The 15667-nt window shown below is 62.1% G+C and overlaps 1 protein-coding gene across 1 annotated transcript; it reads left to right on the top strand.

The window, feature by feature from the left end:
* The first annotated feature begins 3494 nt into the window (after positions 1 to 3494).
* Positions 3495 to 6227, top strand: LOC142078006 (uncharacterized). The gene is made up of 4 exons (XM_075140483.1): positions 3495 to 3784; positions 4408 to 5271; positions 5430 to 5499; positions 5715 to 6227. The coding sequence occupies exons 1-4, from the start codon at positions 3617 to 3619 to the stop codon at positions 5831 to 5833; spliced, it is 1221 nt and encodes a 406-aa protein (XP_074996584.1). The 5' UTR covers positions 3495 to 3616; the 3' UTR covers positions 5834 to 6227.
* The last annotated feature ends 9440 nt before the right edge of the window (positions 6228 to 15667 follow it).

The raw sequence follows: 15667 nt of genomic DNA on the forward strand, positions 1-15667 counted from the left end.
AGGCAATACCATTAAGGCCCAAGACATTTGCCTTGATACTAGACAAAATGTTTGTCATTTTGAAATACATCCTGATGAAACCCCTGAAACTGTGCTTATATATGGTGGAAATGGATGTGTTTGCATGAGAACTCCTTGTGATTCTACATTTACAGACACCACCGCTGTGGAGACTTCTAACCACTCAAATATCTGCATTTGTAATTTTGCTAAGATTATGGGACGCTACTTCAACTATTCCGCTCCTGGTACAACCCATCATCGCTACAGTCAAGCTATACACGTTACCAAGATTCACCACCTACCCCCATTGGAATGAATCTTACATTAGTCCGAAAACTGTTACAACAGGATGACCTGAGCCAATTGCTAAACCGGATTCGAAACAACGGACCAAAAACTCTGGCGTGGGCATCTCCACAGCGACCGCCAGGGCTTTGTGATGGGGGCCCTCACCGTGCCCAGAGGCCATTGTGACGGGGGTCCCCGCGGTGCCAGTGGGGGTATTTAAGGCGCGAGAGCCCTGGGGTGCCCACTCCCAGGAGAGCACCTCCCTCAGGAGGCAGCATCTCCCCTGGGTGCCCATGGCAGGTCGGCGGCAGGTAATGCCGAAGATGCCCATGGATGAGGAGGCGAAGGAGCACGCCCAGCCCGCCCACGGGCTGCCGAGCCTGCAGAAGAGGCGCCAGGTGAGGGACGGGGCAGGACGGAGAGGCCGGGGGTGGGACGGGGCCGCACGGAGCTGCCTTGGTGCCGGGGCCGGGCTTGCCGGCACTGTGGGGGCCGCGGTGCCAGGGCAGCCGCCTCCATCCCGCGCCTCCTCCTCCTCCTCCTGCCTGCAGGTGGGCCGCAGGCAGCTACAGGCAGCGCCGCAGGGCAGCCAGAGCCGGGCCTCGTCCCTCCATGGGGACAGGCTGCCACGGCTCCCCTGCCCGGAGAGCTCGCAGACCGCCGGGAGCCGCCGCGCACAGGTAGGGAGCCCGAGGGAGACGGGGCTGAACATCTTCCCGAGCCCAGGAGCTGCCGACGGGCAGGCGGGAGGTGCAGGAGGGGACAGGCGTGCACGGCCCCCGTGGCAAGCTGAGCCCCCCGTGCTGTGCCCGGCAGGCAGCCCGGGCGTGCCGGGAGTGCTCCCGGGAGTCGCCGTGGGCCGCGGGGGGACCAGCCCTCTTCCCAGCCGGCTCTGGGAGCGGGCTGGCAGCCGCCTGCGGGGCCGAGCGCTGCCCTGGGGCTGGCAGGGCAGCCCGGCCGCAGGAGCTCCTCCAGCCGGGGTGCTGGGCCACAGTCACGCCGCCTCTCTCCTCGGCCTCTCTTGCAGACGGACAGCCTGGCGCGCAGGGTGGCACTGCCCTGCAGCAGGGTGACGACGCGGGAGGAGACGGCCCGTCTGCCAGCCTTGCCGCCTCTCCCCAGGCAGGCAGCGGCACCCGCGCACGCACCCGCAGCTTGGCCACCAGGAGCTGCCAGAACCTGCGGCAAGCTGGTTTTTGTGCCAGCACCACCCCCCGCATCTTCTGCCAGGGGCAGGGAAAGGAACATCAGCACCGCAGCCAGCGGCCACCGACAGCTTGTGCCATCTGCTGGGGGCATCCGCGGTGACCAGGGCACAGCCCTGAGGGTGAAAAGATGGACGCCGGCCCCGCACAAGCCTGCAGCCTGTGCTGCAGCTGTGAAGGACACAGCCCGATGCCTCGTGAGTGAGGCCCTGGACAAGGTTTTGACTGGGAGCCGGGGACCCAGCCAGCAGCCGACGGCACAGCGGGACCGGGCACAGGGCAAGGCTGTGGTGATGAGGGCAAGAATAAATGAGGCAAAGGCACCGGCTTCTCCTGCCTTCATCGAGCAGGCCACAGCAACGCGGGCAGAGAGCCAGGCTCCTGCCCCGCACAGCCCCACAGCCAGCGCCGCGGCTCTGGAGGACGCAGCCCGGTGCATTGTGGCTGAGGCCCTGGGCAGGGTTTCCACCGGGAGCCGGGCAGCCAGCCAGCGGCCGGTGGCACAGCGGGACGTGGCACTGTCCGTCCAGTTGGAGCCTGTGGAGGAGCTGGAGAGCAGCTGCCTGGCCCGCACCGGGCGCAGCCTGGCCCAGCCCAGGAAAGCCACCCTGCAGCAGCAGCAGGACGGCCGGGAGGAGGGCGCGGAGCAGTGTTTCTCCTTGACGCGGTCATGGCGGCTCAACGTTGGAGCCAGGCGGGTGAGTGCCAAGGACGGAATGGGGTGGCGAGGGACGGGACGGGACCGGGGGATGAGCCTCCCTCTGCCTGGGGCCAGCCCCTGCGCCGCACAGCTGCAGCCCCATCTCCTCCCGCATCCCTGTCCCAGCAGCCGCTGCTGGCAGGTCCCCGGCAGGCATTTGCCGGTGGGAGCCCGGCTACCTTGACAAATCCCCCTCTCTCCTCTCAGATAGAACCATAGAATCAGAGAATCGCTTAGGTTGGGAAAGACCTTTAAGACCATCAAGTCCAACTGTTAACCTAGCACTGCCAAGTCCACCACTAAACCATGGCCCCAAGCACCACCATGCTGACTGGGCCTGATCCCCTGCTTGTCCCGTACGTGCCGCGTGATGGCACTCAAGATGATCTGCTCCACAACCTTCCCCGGCACCCCGAGGTCAGACTGAGAGGCCTGTAGTTCCCCGATCCTCCTTCCGGCCCTTCTGGTAGATGGGTGTCACATTTGGTAACCTCCAGTCAAGCGGGACCTCCCCGCTTAGCCAGGACTGCCGAGAAATGACGGCAAGTGGCTCGGTGAGCACTCCCGCCAGCTCCCTCAGTACCCTTGGGTGGATCCCATCCTGCCCCATAGACTTGTGTGTGTCCAAGTGGTGTAGCAGGTCACCAACCATTTCCCCTTGGATTATGGGGGCTTCATTCTGCTCTGCGTCCCTGTCTTCCAGCTCAGCGGGCTGGGTACCCCGAGAGCAGTTGGTCTTACTATTAAAGACCGAGGCAAAGACGGCATTAAGTACCTCAGCCTTTTCCTCCTCCTTTGTCACTACCTTTCCCCCCGTGTCCCATACAGGACGGAGATTCTCTTTAGCTCTCCTTTTCGTGTTAATGTTTTATAGGAGGAGCCAGGGGCCTTGGCCAAGGAGGAAGAGTTGGAAGAAGACAGCGACAAAGAGCTGTCCCAAGGGGAAGACATCACCATCTCCGACATCTGGGTCAACGCCTCGGTCCCGGAGCTCTTCCAGGACCCTCACGCTGGTGCCCAGGAGGGGCCCGGCTGGCCCAGCAGCGCGGGCCCAGAGGCAGCAGGAGAGGCAGCCGGCGGCCTGCAGAGCGCGTCTCCTGCCCCGGCGGGGCTCCTGGACGCCGGGCCGGCAGCTTCTGGCCTGGCCGGAGCCCCTGAGGAAGAGGGGCACCGCGCGCCTCTGGCTCCCGCGGCAGTAGAGGAGGCAAAGGCACCGGCTTCTCCTGCCTTCGCCGAGCAGGCCACAGCGGCGCAGGCGGAGAGCCAGGCACCTGCCCCGCACAGCCCCACAGCCAGCGCCGCGGCTCTGGAGGACGCAGCCCGGTGCATTGTGGCTGAGGCCCTGGGCAGGGTTTCCACCGGGAGCCGGGCAGCCAGCCAGCGGCCGGCGGCACAGCGGGACGTGGCACTGTCCGTCCAGATGGAGCCTGTGGAGGAGCTGGAGAGCAGCTGCCTGGCCCGCACCGGGCGCAGCCTGGCCCAGCCCAGGAAAGCCACCCTGCAGCAGCAGCAGGACGGCCGGGAGGAGGGCGCGGAGCAGCGTTTCTACCTGACGCGGTCATGGCGGCTCAACGTTGGAGCCAGGCAGGTGAGTGCCAAGGACGGAATGGGGTGGCGAGGGACGGGACGGGACCGGGGGATGAGCCTCCCTCTGCCTGGGGCCAGCCCCTGCGCCGCACAGCTGCAGCCCCATCTCCTCCCGCATCCCTGTCCCAGCAGCCGCTGCTGGCAGGTCCCCGGCAGGCATTTGCCGGTGGGAGCCTGGCTACCTTGACAAATCCCCCTCTCTCCTCTCAGATAGAACCATAAAATCAGAGAATCGCTTAGGTTGGGAAAGACCTTTAAGACCATCAAGTCCAACTGTTAACCTAGCACTGCCAAGTCCACCACTAAACCATGGCCCCAAGCACCACCATGCTGACTGGACCTGATCCCCTGCTTGTCCCGTACGTGCCGCGTGATGGCACTCAAGATGATCTGCTCCACAACCTTCCCCGGCACCCCGAGGTCAGACTGAGAGGCCTGTAGTTCCCCGATCCTCCTTCCGGCCCTTCTGGTAGATGGGTGTCACATTTGGTAACCTCCAGTCAACCGGGACCTCCCCGCTTAGCCAGGACTGCCGAGAAATGACGGCAAGTGGCTCGGTGAGCACTCCCGCCAGCTCCCTCAGTACCCTTGGGTGGATCCCATCCATCCGTTAATGTTTTATAGGAGGAGCCAGGGGCCTTGGCCAAGGAGGAAGAGTTGGAAGAAGACAGCGACAAAGAGCTGTCCCAAGGGGAAGACGTCACCATCTCCGACATCTGGGTCAACGCCTCGGTCCCGGAGCTCTTCCAGGACCCTCACGCTGGTGCCCAGGAGGGGCCCGGCTGGCCCAGCAGCGCGGGCCCAGAGGCAGCAGGAGAGGCAGCCGGCGGCCTGCAGAGCGCGTCTCCTGCCCCGGCGGGGCTCCTGGACGCCGGGCCGGCAGCTTCTGGCCTGGCCGGAGCCCCTGAGGAAGAGGGGCACCGCGCGCCTCTGGCTCCCGCGGCAGTAGAGGAGGCAAAGGCACCGGCTTCTCCTGCCTTCGCCGAGCAGGCCACAGCGGCGCAGGCGGAGAGCCAGGCACCTGCCCCGCACAGCCCCACAGCCAGCGCCGCGGCTCTGGAGGACGCAGCCTGGTGCATTGTGAGAGAGGTCGTGCGCAGGGCTGTGGCTGTGACCCAGGGACCCCGCCAGCAGCTGGCAGAACAGGACCTGACCCAAAGCACGCATGCGGCGACAGCAGCAGGAACACCTGCAGCCCCTCAGGACACCCAGTCTCCCTTGGCTGGAGAGCCTCAGGGAGAGGCCAGCCCAGCCCCTCTCGTCCCAGCGGCAGGCGAGGATGGAGAAAGCATGGCTTCTCCCATGTCTGGAGACCGTCAAGGAGAGGCCAGCGCAGCCACCGTCTCCTCGGCAGTGCACGCGGAAGAAGGGGCTTCTCCAGTGCTTGAAAACCCTCCGGCAGACGCTGGCACACCCCACCGTGCCCCAGCAGCGGACAGCGAAGGAGATGCAGCGGCTTCTCCCTTGGCTCGGGACCTTCAGCACCAGGTGAGCCAGGCGCGCATGGCCGGCACCGGGCGTCCCGAGGCGCCGGGGGCAGGCGCAGCGCCCAGGGTGTGTGCGGCAGGGAGATGCCTGGTGCTCTCCGTGTCATCGCGCTGACATCCCCTCCATCCCATGCCTGTGCTCTTGCTCTCCCCATGCAGGTGGCCCCCGAGCACAGAGGAGACGCACAGCCCTCCTCCGGCTGCAGGGACATGCCCGAGGATGAGCCAGGTACGTCCCCGAGACAAGCACCGCCCCGGCAAGCGCAGGCCTGGCCCGGCCATCCCGGTGAGCGACACCCAGGCCAGGCGGGCAGCACTGCACGCACGGGGGCTGGCTGTGCCCCGGCCACCCCTCCCTGGGGAAAGCCCTCGGTGGTGGGGGGCAGGCAGGAGCTTGCCCGTCACCTACCCAGCCCCTCGCCTACAGCTCTCCTTCCCCCACAGGCATCGCCGCCCTCCCGCACCTCCCGGCTCAACGGCGACGGCCCTCCCTCTTCAGGAGGGCCCTCAGGGCTCTGCGCAGGGCTTTCCGCTGTACCTGCATCGCGGGACAGCAAGAGTAGCAGCGCCCCGCTGCCAGCGCCAGGCGCGTCCCCGCAGACAGCAGCTGCCCCTCAGCCTCCGCAGCGTCCAGAGGGAGCGGCACGTGGAGGCACGCGAGGGATGGTTCATGGACGGAGTCCCAGGCGTTCAGCTGCCCTGACGACATCGTGCTGCCAGCCCCGACTCGGCCGTGGACGCTTCCTGAGGCCAATAAAAGAGGACGCGTTTCCCCCAGTGTTCGTCTGTGTCTGGTCCATCTCAGCAGAAAGACGGGTGCAGGCAAAGCCCATTACGGCAGGCAGAGCTGCAGAGCCCCTGTGCTCCCTCTTCTCCAGGCCGAGCAGAGCCCGCGCCCTCGGCCTCTGCCCGAGCCTCCGGCGCTCCAGCTCCCGACCAGCCGGCGCCTCCATCCTGCCCGTGTCTGCCTGCGCCCCGGCAGCCCCAGCCCGCACCGGGTGCCCAGGCACGGCCTCCCCTGGGCCCAGCGGCGCAGAGGAAGCCCTTCTGGAGGATGGCTCTGGCAGTTGCGCAGATGGCCAGCAGTCTCCCCAGGTCAGCAGGCCCTTCCGGAGAGCAGAGCGTGGCTTCGCACTGGCCCGGCACGGCTCCCCCCAGCCTGGGATGCTCCCCAGCAGTGACGCAACCGTTCAGTTCCTGTACTGAAAGGGCCACTGCCGGCCCGAGCCGGAGTTCACCCGCTGCTCTGCTTGGCCGCCGGTCCCTTGTCTCTCTCTTCAGCCACGGTGGGGCGGATGCCCTTTCCATGGGCAGGGAGATCCACGGCTTGTTGCCCTGCAGCAAGGGACAAGCAGTCACCTCTCAGCGTGAAACCCGCACGGGGCAGAGCTCTCCCTCTCGGGGGGAGAGCAGCAGAAGCCAGCCCCTGCCCACGCTGGGCCTCGCACACACGCCCGTGGCTCTGGCCCAGCAGAAGCCCCGGAGGACGGTGCCGGAGGTGTGCAGGCCTCCACCTGCCTCTGGCGGCCACCTCCAGGAAGGGTGCGCTCCAGCCGGGGCCGGAACACCGCCCCTTTCCCCCCGGACAAAAGAGCCGTCGGGGGTGGCGAGAGAGCGGAGGCCGTGCGGGGGAGGGCGCTCGCACTCAGAGCAGCTGCCCGGGCCCGTCAGGGCCGAGCTCTGAGCGCCGCGCAGCCCCCAACCGCCCAACGGTTAAAAAACCGCTCCGCGGCGGCCTCCGCCCGGGACTGCGGCTCGGGAGCCGCGCATGCGCGGTGGCGCCGCCCCGCTCCGCGCCGCCGCCCGCCCGTAGCCGCAGCGCCGCCCCGCGGTGCCTGCGCGCTGGTTCCGCCGCGCCCGTCGCTGCCTCCCGGTAAGGAAACGCCGCGGCCCCCTCCCGCGCGCGGCGCCGGCGGGCGCTGGGCGCGCAAAGCGCGGAGCTGCAGCGCCGGCCCCGCACAGGGGCGCCGCGGGCCGCCGGGAGCCGGGCGGAGGGGCCGCGCCGTGGCGGCCCGTGCCTGGCGGGAGGTGTAGCCGAGCCGCCGGTCGCCATGCTGGCTCCCCGGAGCACGCCGGGAAGTGCAGTCTTCCGGCACCCGGCTGCCGGGCGGCCCGGCTGCGTTGGCCCGGGCCTGGCGGGAGGTGTCGTTGTTGCGGACTCGGCTGCCGGGCGGCCGCATGGCTCTCGGGCGCGCCCGGCGCGGCGGAGTCCTTGCTGCCGCCGCGGCGCCCGCGTAGTTTTGTGGCCGGTGTCGTGTGGTTTCCTGCGGGCTTCCAGCTGCTCCTTGAGCAGCGGTGGTGCTGCTGTGGGCAGGAGCTGCCGCGGCTGCAGCTGGAGCGAAGGGTAAAGGAGAGGCGATGCAACGCCCTCCGGCCGGCAGCTGCCTCCTGCTGCAGGCAGAGCCAGCCTGCCTCCCCGGGCGAGGAAGGCTCCCTCTTCGTAGCCCGCAGCGGGCCAGGCTGCCAGCACGGACCGCAGGGCCTGTGCGCGCCCCCGGCAGCGCGGTGCGGCCGCGCAGTGCAGGAGCGAGCGAGGCTCCTGCTCCGGGAAGCCTCGTCTCGGCAGAGCTGTGAGACCGCCCCGTGTGTGCTCCGGTGGAGGCGGCCGAGCGGCTGGAGTTACCGCGGCGGAAGGGGGAGAGGGGGAGAAAGAAGCGGCTGGAGTCAAAGGCTGTCGAAGTCTGCTGGCAGCGCCGGGAGCGGGAGCTGCGGTGGGGGCGAGTCCCGGGCCCGCGGGGCCCGTCTGCCCTCTGGTGCGTCCTGGGCCCTCCCTGCCCCTCCGCCGTCCCCCTCTCTTTTCCAGGCCCTTGCGGGATTTTGTATTTCCCGCCCCCGTACCGCTCCTCTCGACTCTTGTGCCCGGCTCCCTCCCCCTCTTCTTTTCCCTTCTCGGTCTCTGTCCTGCAGCCCATCGCCGTGTCTCCCTGTTCCATCTCTTGTCCTGAGCTGCACCCGTCTTTTCCCCCCTCAATTTCTCTGGCTCCTTCCCTCACGTTCTCTGCCCCCCTGCGCCTGCACGTGCCGCACCGTGCCCCTGCCTTCCCCTCTCTCCCCCCGTCTCTTTCTCTCTCTCTGCCTTTGCTTCGCTCGCTGTTGCTGGTTTTTTCATTCTGTGTCTCACCGTCCCGTCCTTCTTCCCGTTCATCTCTTGCTCTCTCTGACCCTCTGTGCTGCTCCCTGCCCCCTTTTTCCTGCTTTTTTCGTTCTCCGTCTCTCTGCAGGGCTCCTAATACCTCTCTTTTTTCCTCCGCCCCCCTGTGCTTCTCACGGTCTCTGTCTTTCTCTCGCTCTCATTATTATTCTTCTTGTCTGTCTCTCTGTCTTGCTGTCTGTCCTCTTGTTTCTTGCTATATCCCTTTGTCACGCTCCCTGCCCGTACTCATATTCCTCCCTGTCCTGGTGACCATCCCAGATTTTCTTCTCCATCTCCATCATGCTGCTGCCCTGATTTTTCTTTTTCTGCCCTGCTCCCTGTTGCTCTTTCCGTCTCGTCTCTGTCCCTGCTGCTTTTTTCTCCATCTCTGTGCAGATCCCTGTCCCGTTTTTTCCTTGCTGTCCCTCCGCCCTGCTTCCTCTCGCTCTCTTTTCTGTCTTTCTGTCTCTGTCCCATTCCTTCTCCCATCCTTTCTAACTGTATCCCCCTGTCCAGCTAGCTGTCCCTTTTTTGCCTTCCTCTCTTCCTCAGTATTTTTCTCCTTCTCCATCTCTCTCTCCCACTGCTCATCACGGTTGGTTTTTCCCTCTAGTGCTGTCCTGCTCTCTGTCCCTTTTTTCTCTCTCTGTCATTCTGTCGTGCTCCCTGTGTCTATTTTTTAATTCCCCACCTCTGTCCTGCAGCCCATCACTATTTTTCCCTCTTCCATCCCTTTGTCCTGCTCCCTGTCCTTGTTTCTCTTTCCCTTTGCTCTGCCTCCCATCCTTTTTTCCTTTCTTGTTCCATCTCTCTGTCCTGCTTTCTATCCCCCCCACGCTGTTTTTCTGTCCTTCTCCTTGCCTTTCCCCCCGTTTCTCTGCCCTGTTCCCTCTTTGGTTTTTTTCTTCTCTGTCACCCTGTCCTGCTCCCTGTCACTGTTCTTTCTCACTCCATTTCTGTCCTGCAGCCCGCTGCTAGTTTGTCCTTCGCCATCTCTCTCTCCTGCTGCCCATCATAGGCTTTTCCCCCTCCGTCTCTGTCCCGCTCCCTGTCTCTTATTTTTGCCTGCCTTCCACTTTGTCCTGCCTCCCTGTCCCTCTTTTCTCTCTCTGTATCACCTTGTCTTGCTCCCTGTCCCTGTCTTTCTCTGACAATCTGTGTCCTGCTCCTTGTCCTCCTTTTCCCCCTCTCTCCCCCACCCTTCTTCCTGCCTTTCTTTTTTCTCTTCCTGTCCTTCTGCCCCGTCTGCCTCCTGCTTCTTTCTCCACCTCTGCCCAGCTCCCTGCCCCTTGTTTGCTCTCACTGTCCCTCTGTCCTGCTTCCTGTCCCCGTTTTTTCTGTCTTTATTTCTCTGTCCTGCTGCCTGTCCAGTCGCTTCTTGCTGTACCTCCCTGTCCAGCCGGCTCTCCCTTTTTTCCTTTCTCTCCTATTCTGTCCTGCTCCCTGGCCCTTTTTTCCCTTCCTCTGTCTCTGTCCTCTAGCCCACTGCTGGTTTTCTTTTCCTTCTTGGTCTCTTTGTACAGACCTGACCCTTTCTTTCTTTCTTTCTCAATCCCTTTGTCCCGTTCCCTGTCCTTTTTTCCTCTCTGTTTGTATGTCCTGCGCCCTGTCACCGTCTTTGTCCCTCTGTTTCTTCCTCTCCTCCCCCCGCCGCCATCTCTCTATCCCTCTGTCCTGCTCACTGACCCTACGTTTTCTTGCTCCATCTCTCTGCAGAGCTCCTCGTCCCTATTCTCCTTGATTTCTCTACCTCTCTGACCTTTTCTTTTGACCTTTCTCCCTGCTCCTCGGTCTTCTCCCTTGCCTTAGTTTTCTCTTTCGAGCCCTCTGTCCTGCTCCCCGTCACTGTATTTTCTTTCTCCAGCTCTCTGCCCCGCTACCCATCCCTCTCTTTCTTTCTCCATCCCGCTGTGCTGCTCCCCTTCCCTCCCTCCCTCTCTCCCTCCCTCTTTCTCTGTTGTTATCCTTGCGTCCCTCGTTGTCTCTCCACCCCTCTGTCCTGCTCCCCGTCCCTCATTTTCCTTTTCCATTTCTCTGTCCTGCTTTTGGTCCCTGTTTTTCCTCTGGCTCCATCTCCCTGTCATTCTCCCTGTTGCTCTTGCTTGCTCTCTGTCCCAGTGTCGTTCTCCCCATCCCTCTCCTTTTCTCCGTATCCCATTTTCTTGCTCCCTGTGCCTCGCTTGTTTTCTCTGTCCCTCTCTCCTTCCTCCTGTCCCTCCTCCCCCCCGCCCCCCCGCCTCTGGCTTGCTGCTTGTCGCTGGTTTTTTCTTGCTTCCACTCTGTCTGGGTTCTGTCACTCTCTTTCTCTCTCTGTCCCTCTGTCCTTCCTCCAACCTGTGTTTTCCTCTTTCTATCCCCCTGCCCCTAATGCTTCTTTCTCCATCTTTCAGTCCTGCTCCCTGCCCCTTTTTTGGTCTCACTGTCCATCTGTCCTGCTTCCTCTCCCTGGTTATTCTGCCTTTATCCCTCTGTCCCGCTGCCCGTCTCCGTGTTTCTAGTTACATCCCCCTGCCCAGCCAGCCGTCCCTTTTCTCCTTTCTCTCTTCCCTCCTCTGGCCCTACTTTTTCTTGCTCCGTCTCTCTCCAGCAGCCCGTCATTGGTTTTTTTCATTTTCCGTCCCTTTGTCTTCATCTGCATCTGGTCCCGCCGTCCCCAGTCCCTCTGTCCTGTGCCTTGTCCTGCTTTTGCTCTCTGTGTCCCGTGCTCTATCCCCATCCTTTTCTCTCTTTCCCTCCTTCCTTTTCCCTCCGTCTTTTTCTCTGCATCCCTTGGTCCTGTTGCTCCTCGCTATTTTTTTTCCTTCCATTCCTCTGTCCTGCTCCCCGTCCCTTACTTCTCTGTCAGTCCCTCTGTCCTGTTGCCTATCATTATTTTTGCTGTCTGCATCCCACTGCCCTGCTTCCCCTTCATCCCTTTCGGCTCTATCCTCCTGTCCTGCTCCCCAGCAGCATTTTTGCTTTCTCCAGGTCTCTAACCTGCTCCCCCACCCCCTCTTTTTCTCTCTGTCATTCTTCCCACTTCCCTGGACCAACCTCTCTGTAATCTTGTGTCCCGCTCCCTGTGCCTCTCTGTTTATATCCCACTGTCCTGGTTCCCGTCTTTCTCTTTGCCTCTCTATCCCTCTGTCCCTGTCCTCGTCCCCGTTTTTTCTTTTTCCATCTCTCCGTCCTGCTGCCCATCTCTGTCCAGTTCCCTTTCTGCTATTTTTGCTCTCCTGGTTACTCTGCTTTTCTTCCTGTCTCTCTTTTTCCCTTCTCTCTCTCCCCCTCTGTCCTGCTCTGTGTTCCCTCCCTCTCGCCCCCCCAGGGCCCCGCTGTGTGTTACCCGTCCTTCTCACTGTTGATTTTTTCGTCTGGCTCTGTCCTCACTCCTGCTCCCTAGAAGTATTTTTGAATTCTCTGGACTTCTGTTCTTCTGCCCATCGCTAGTTTTTGTTCTCTATCTTTCTCTCCTGCTCCCCATCCTCCCTTTTCTCTCTCTGTCATTCTGTCCTCGTCCCTGTACCTCTGCTTTTCTGTATCCTTGCACCCCGCTCCCTCTCTCCCTCCTCTCTCTATCACATCTTGCTCCCCATCCCTCTCTTTTTCTTTCTACCCTTCTGATGTGTGTGTCCCCCAGCCCCGCCTTTTACGTGCCCCGGTCTTCCGACATCCTTCTGTCATTCTCCTTCTCTTGCTCTTCTTGCTCTTTTTCTCTCTCTCCTTCTATCCTGCTGTCTGTCACTCCCCCTCCATCCCTTTGTCCTGCTCCCGGTCCTTGTCAACCTCTCCCTTTGTTCTGCCTCCAGGCTTGCTTTGTTTTCTCCATCTCTGTCCTTTTCCCTGTACCGTTTTCTCTCTGCTCCTCAGTCCTTCTCCCTCGTCTCATTTTTCTCATTCTGCCATCCCTCTTTTCCCCTGGGACCCTCCGTGCTGTTCCCTTCCTTTTCTTTCTCCAATTATCCGTTCTCTTACCCGGCCCCCTCTCTCTCTTCCTCTGTCCTGCTCCCTGGCCCTGTTATTTATTGCTTCACATCTCTGTCCCGCTCTCCGTCCCTGTTTTCTCTTGTGCTCCACCTCTCTGTCGTCCTCTCTGTTGCTCTCGTTGGCTCTCAATCCCAGCGTCCTGCTCCCCGGTCCTCTCTCTTTCGCAGTATCCCGCTCTCCGGCTCCCTGTCCCTCAGCTGTTTTCTGTATCCCTCTGTCCTTCCTCCTCTCTTCCCTTGTCCCTCTGGCCTGCTACCCATCACGGGTTTTTGCTTTCTTTCTCCATCTCTCTGCCTCGGTCCTGTCACTCTCCTCCTCTCTCTGTCGCTAATGTTTCTTTCTCCATCTCTGCCCTGCTCCCTGTCCCTTTTCTCTCATTCTCTCTGCCCTCCGTCCTCCCCCTAACTTCTTGTCCCTCTGTCTCCATACCACTGCCTGGCCCGTTGTTTCTCGCTACATCCCCCTGCCCGGCTCGCTCTCCCGTTATTCCCCTCTGTCCTGCTCCCTGGCCTTTTTCTGGGTGCTGGTGGAGAGGAAGCAGGAAGAGGCGCAGGAGATGGCTGCCTCTACCCCTGCGGGCACCTGCAGGCCTTCCCACCCCCTGGAGAAGGCGCCGGGTGCCTCCCCGGCTCGGCGAAACTCCTGCAGCCCTGCTCACCCCCTGCAGCTGCCCCCAGCTCCAGCACCTCCCCTGAAGCCTGTCCCGTAGCCACAGACTGCCCCCAAACCCTGTCCTCACGGCAGCAAGCTGGCCCTTGGACGTGCCGTGTTCTCCCTAAATGCAGGTGCCGCGAGCATCAGCTCGGGGAAGGAGCGGTGTCTCCAGCAGCGCCTGCAGAAGGAGGGGTTCCTGCCTGAGGAGAGCTGCAGTCGTCACTGTGGGTAACGGCTGCTTGTTCTTTCCCTCTCCCAGAGGCAGCGCTGAAGACGCGGTTGTTGGTTCCTCTCTAGGGACGCTGTTGACTGCATCTGCCTCCGGGTTGTGTGGGTCGCCTTTGGCCTCATTCTCCTCGCAGCGTGGGCGAAAAGGGACAGCTGGACGCGTACTGGCTGTGGGCAGGAGCTGCCGCAGCTGAAGCTGGAGAGGCCAGAAGAAGGTAAAGCAGCTGGAGAGTCAAATAAAGGGGGTCCGGCCGGCAGCTGCCTCCAGCTGCAGAGAGGAGGCAGCCTGCCTCCACGGGTGGGGAAGGATCTCTCTTAGCGTGGTCCTCGGCAGATCCGATCCCCAGCGTGCACCCAGGGTCTGTGTGTGTAACCAAAAGCGCGGTGCGGCCATGAGGGGTGTGCGCGTGTGAGGCTCTGTCGCTGGGAAGCCTCATCCTGTAAGAGCTGTGAGCCACCAGTCTGTTCCCTGAGGGGGATGACAGTCCAGTGACCAGAGCTACACAGGAGGAAGGGGCGGGGGAGAGAGGGAGACAGAGAAAGACGTGTCCCAACTGCCAAATGCTCCCAGCAGCTCCAAGAGCGGGAACTGCGGCGAGTCCTGGACTCCTGGGGCCGTGACGCCCTTCTGCATCCCGGTCCCTTCCTGCCCCACCCTTCTCTTTCTCTCACTGCTGTCGTTTTTTCTCTTCCCTGTACCTCTCCCTCTCTCGTTCTCCAAGTCCCCCCCTCCCTCTGCCGCTCTACCCCTCTCTTTGCTTTTCCTCTGCTAAGGCATTTAATACTTTTGCAATGCAAGCAGGCAGCAAACGGACCTGCCCTAGGTTACACCGCCCGTGGGCTTTGTTGCTGTAGAGGACCATATGGGCAGTGTCAGCCTCCACCTGAACATAAAGCCGCTGATACAAAGCTCACTTCCCAGCCCGCTGGCATTTCCAAGGCGTTTGCACGTTAACCAGCCTTCTTAGCAGACAAAAGGCCTGAAGAGAGGCAAGTGAAGATGGAGAGGCAGTTGCCGAGTCTGTCACCAAGAGGAGGACTTGGCACAGACTGCGGTGGCACTTGGAGCTCGTTCACCACTTCCTGGCAGAGCCTGGCAGAAGCCCTAGAATTGTCTGACAATGAGACTTCCTGGAGAGACTTCATCCTGGGACGGAGAAGAAAATAGTCTCTGACAGCTCCTTGAGGCAGGAGGAGGTGAAGGTGAAAAAAAGGACTCTTGAGTCAGGAGTACCCGTTGGGCTTGGACCTCTGCCTGGAGTGAGGCCAAGGACACTGAAGGAGAGGACATCCTCCTGTCAGAGGATGCGCTGATCCCATTGCCAAAGGGGCAAGATGAAAGGGGGAGAGAAGAGGGCATCCTTTGGCCACGCCACTGCATCGCAGGAGAGCAGCTGTGCCTTGTACCAGTGCATGTCCTACTTGGTGGGGCAGGCGGGCTAAGGGGTGCGAGAAGACCGATCTCAAGGTGAGGCAGACCTTGAGGAAGAAGTCCAACTCCCTGCAGTCAACAAGACATGGAGGAAGGTGACACACGGATTTTGCTTTCGGGACTGGATCCTCTCATAACAGGATGCTCCAGACTGCTTCGGGCTGGGGGATCACACAGCAGGAAGAAGCAGAGACGCAGGAGGAAAGAGAGATGCAGAAGCTACTTTCTTCTGCTGACCCCGAAAGAAGTCCTCCAGGCAGTTTAAGCCCTTCTTGCCGCGGGGCCTCCTTGCCCTCCATGCCCGATCATTCCTCGGTCTCAAAGTAGTGGGGCCGGCAGTGGCGTCTCCACCAGGCCTTCAGGCAGCGCCAGAGCCGGGCAGAGCTGGCTGGGGCGAGGGCTGGTCCCCCCAAGGCCCATGGTGACTCCCAGGAGCACCCCTGGCAAGCCCAGTGGCCTCTGGGCCCTGGTCACCGTGGATGCCCCGAGCAGATGGGAAGAGCTGTTGGTGGCCACTGGCCGCGGTGCTCACGGCCCTTTCCCTGCCCCTGGCAGAAGATGCTGGCACAGGAAGCAAATGATTCTTTGGAAGAGTAGAAAGTTCACGCCGCTTGGAATTTCAGAGTAATATTAAGGCCGAAACACACTGGCTACACTTTTCCTTCATCTTCCACAGCACCACCTGTCGTTTTACTTAAAGCTGCCTTCCAGCTCAAATCCCAGCCCAGCTTTGTGACCTCCAGCACTGAAATTCTTGCCATCAGTCCAGCCCGAGAGGGTCAGCTCGTCCTGCCCTGCACGGCCCCGGGGCCGCCCGGCCACGTGCCCTGCCCGTGGGCAGCCGGGGTGCTCCGGCCTGGAGCAGCGGGGATGCTCCTGTCCCGTCGTGTGGGCATGCTCCTGCCTGCCCCACTGGGCTCCTCCTGTCCGACTACATGGGGCTGCTCCTTTTGAGCCCCAGGGAGATGCTACTGTCCATCTCCA

This window comes from Calonectris borealis, chromosome 1, assembly GCF_964195595.1.
Source record: "Calonectris borealis chromosome 1, bCalBor7.hap1.2, whole genome shotgun sequence".
Taxonomy (NCBI): Eukaryota; Metazoa; Chordata; class Aves; order Procellariiformes; family Procellariidae; genus Calonectris; species Calonectris borealis.

Excerpts from the sequence above, each read along its gene's own strand:
- LOC142078006 (XM_075140483.1), top strand. The coding sequence starts at position 3,617 with ATGGAGCCTGTGGAGGAGCTGGAGAGCAGCTGCCTGGCCCGCACCGGG. Across the intron at positions 3,785-4,407 it reads TCAACGTTGGAGCCAGGCAG|GAGGAGCCAGGGGCCTTGGC; the intron begins GTGAGTGCCAAG and ends AATGTTTTATAG. Across the intron at positions 5,272-5,429 it reads CTCGGGACCTTCAGCACCAG|GTGGCCCCCGAGCACAGAGG; the intron begins GTGAGCCAGGCG and ends CTCCCCATGCAG.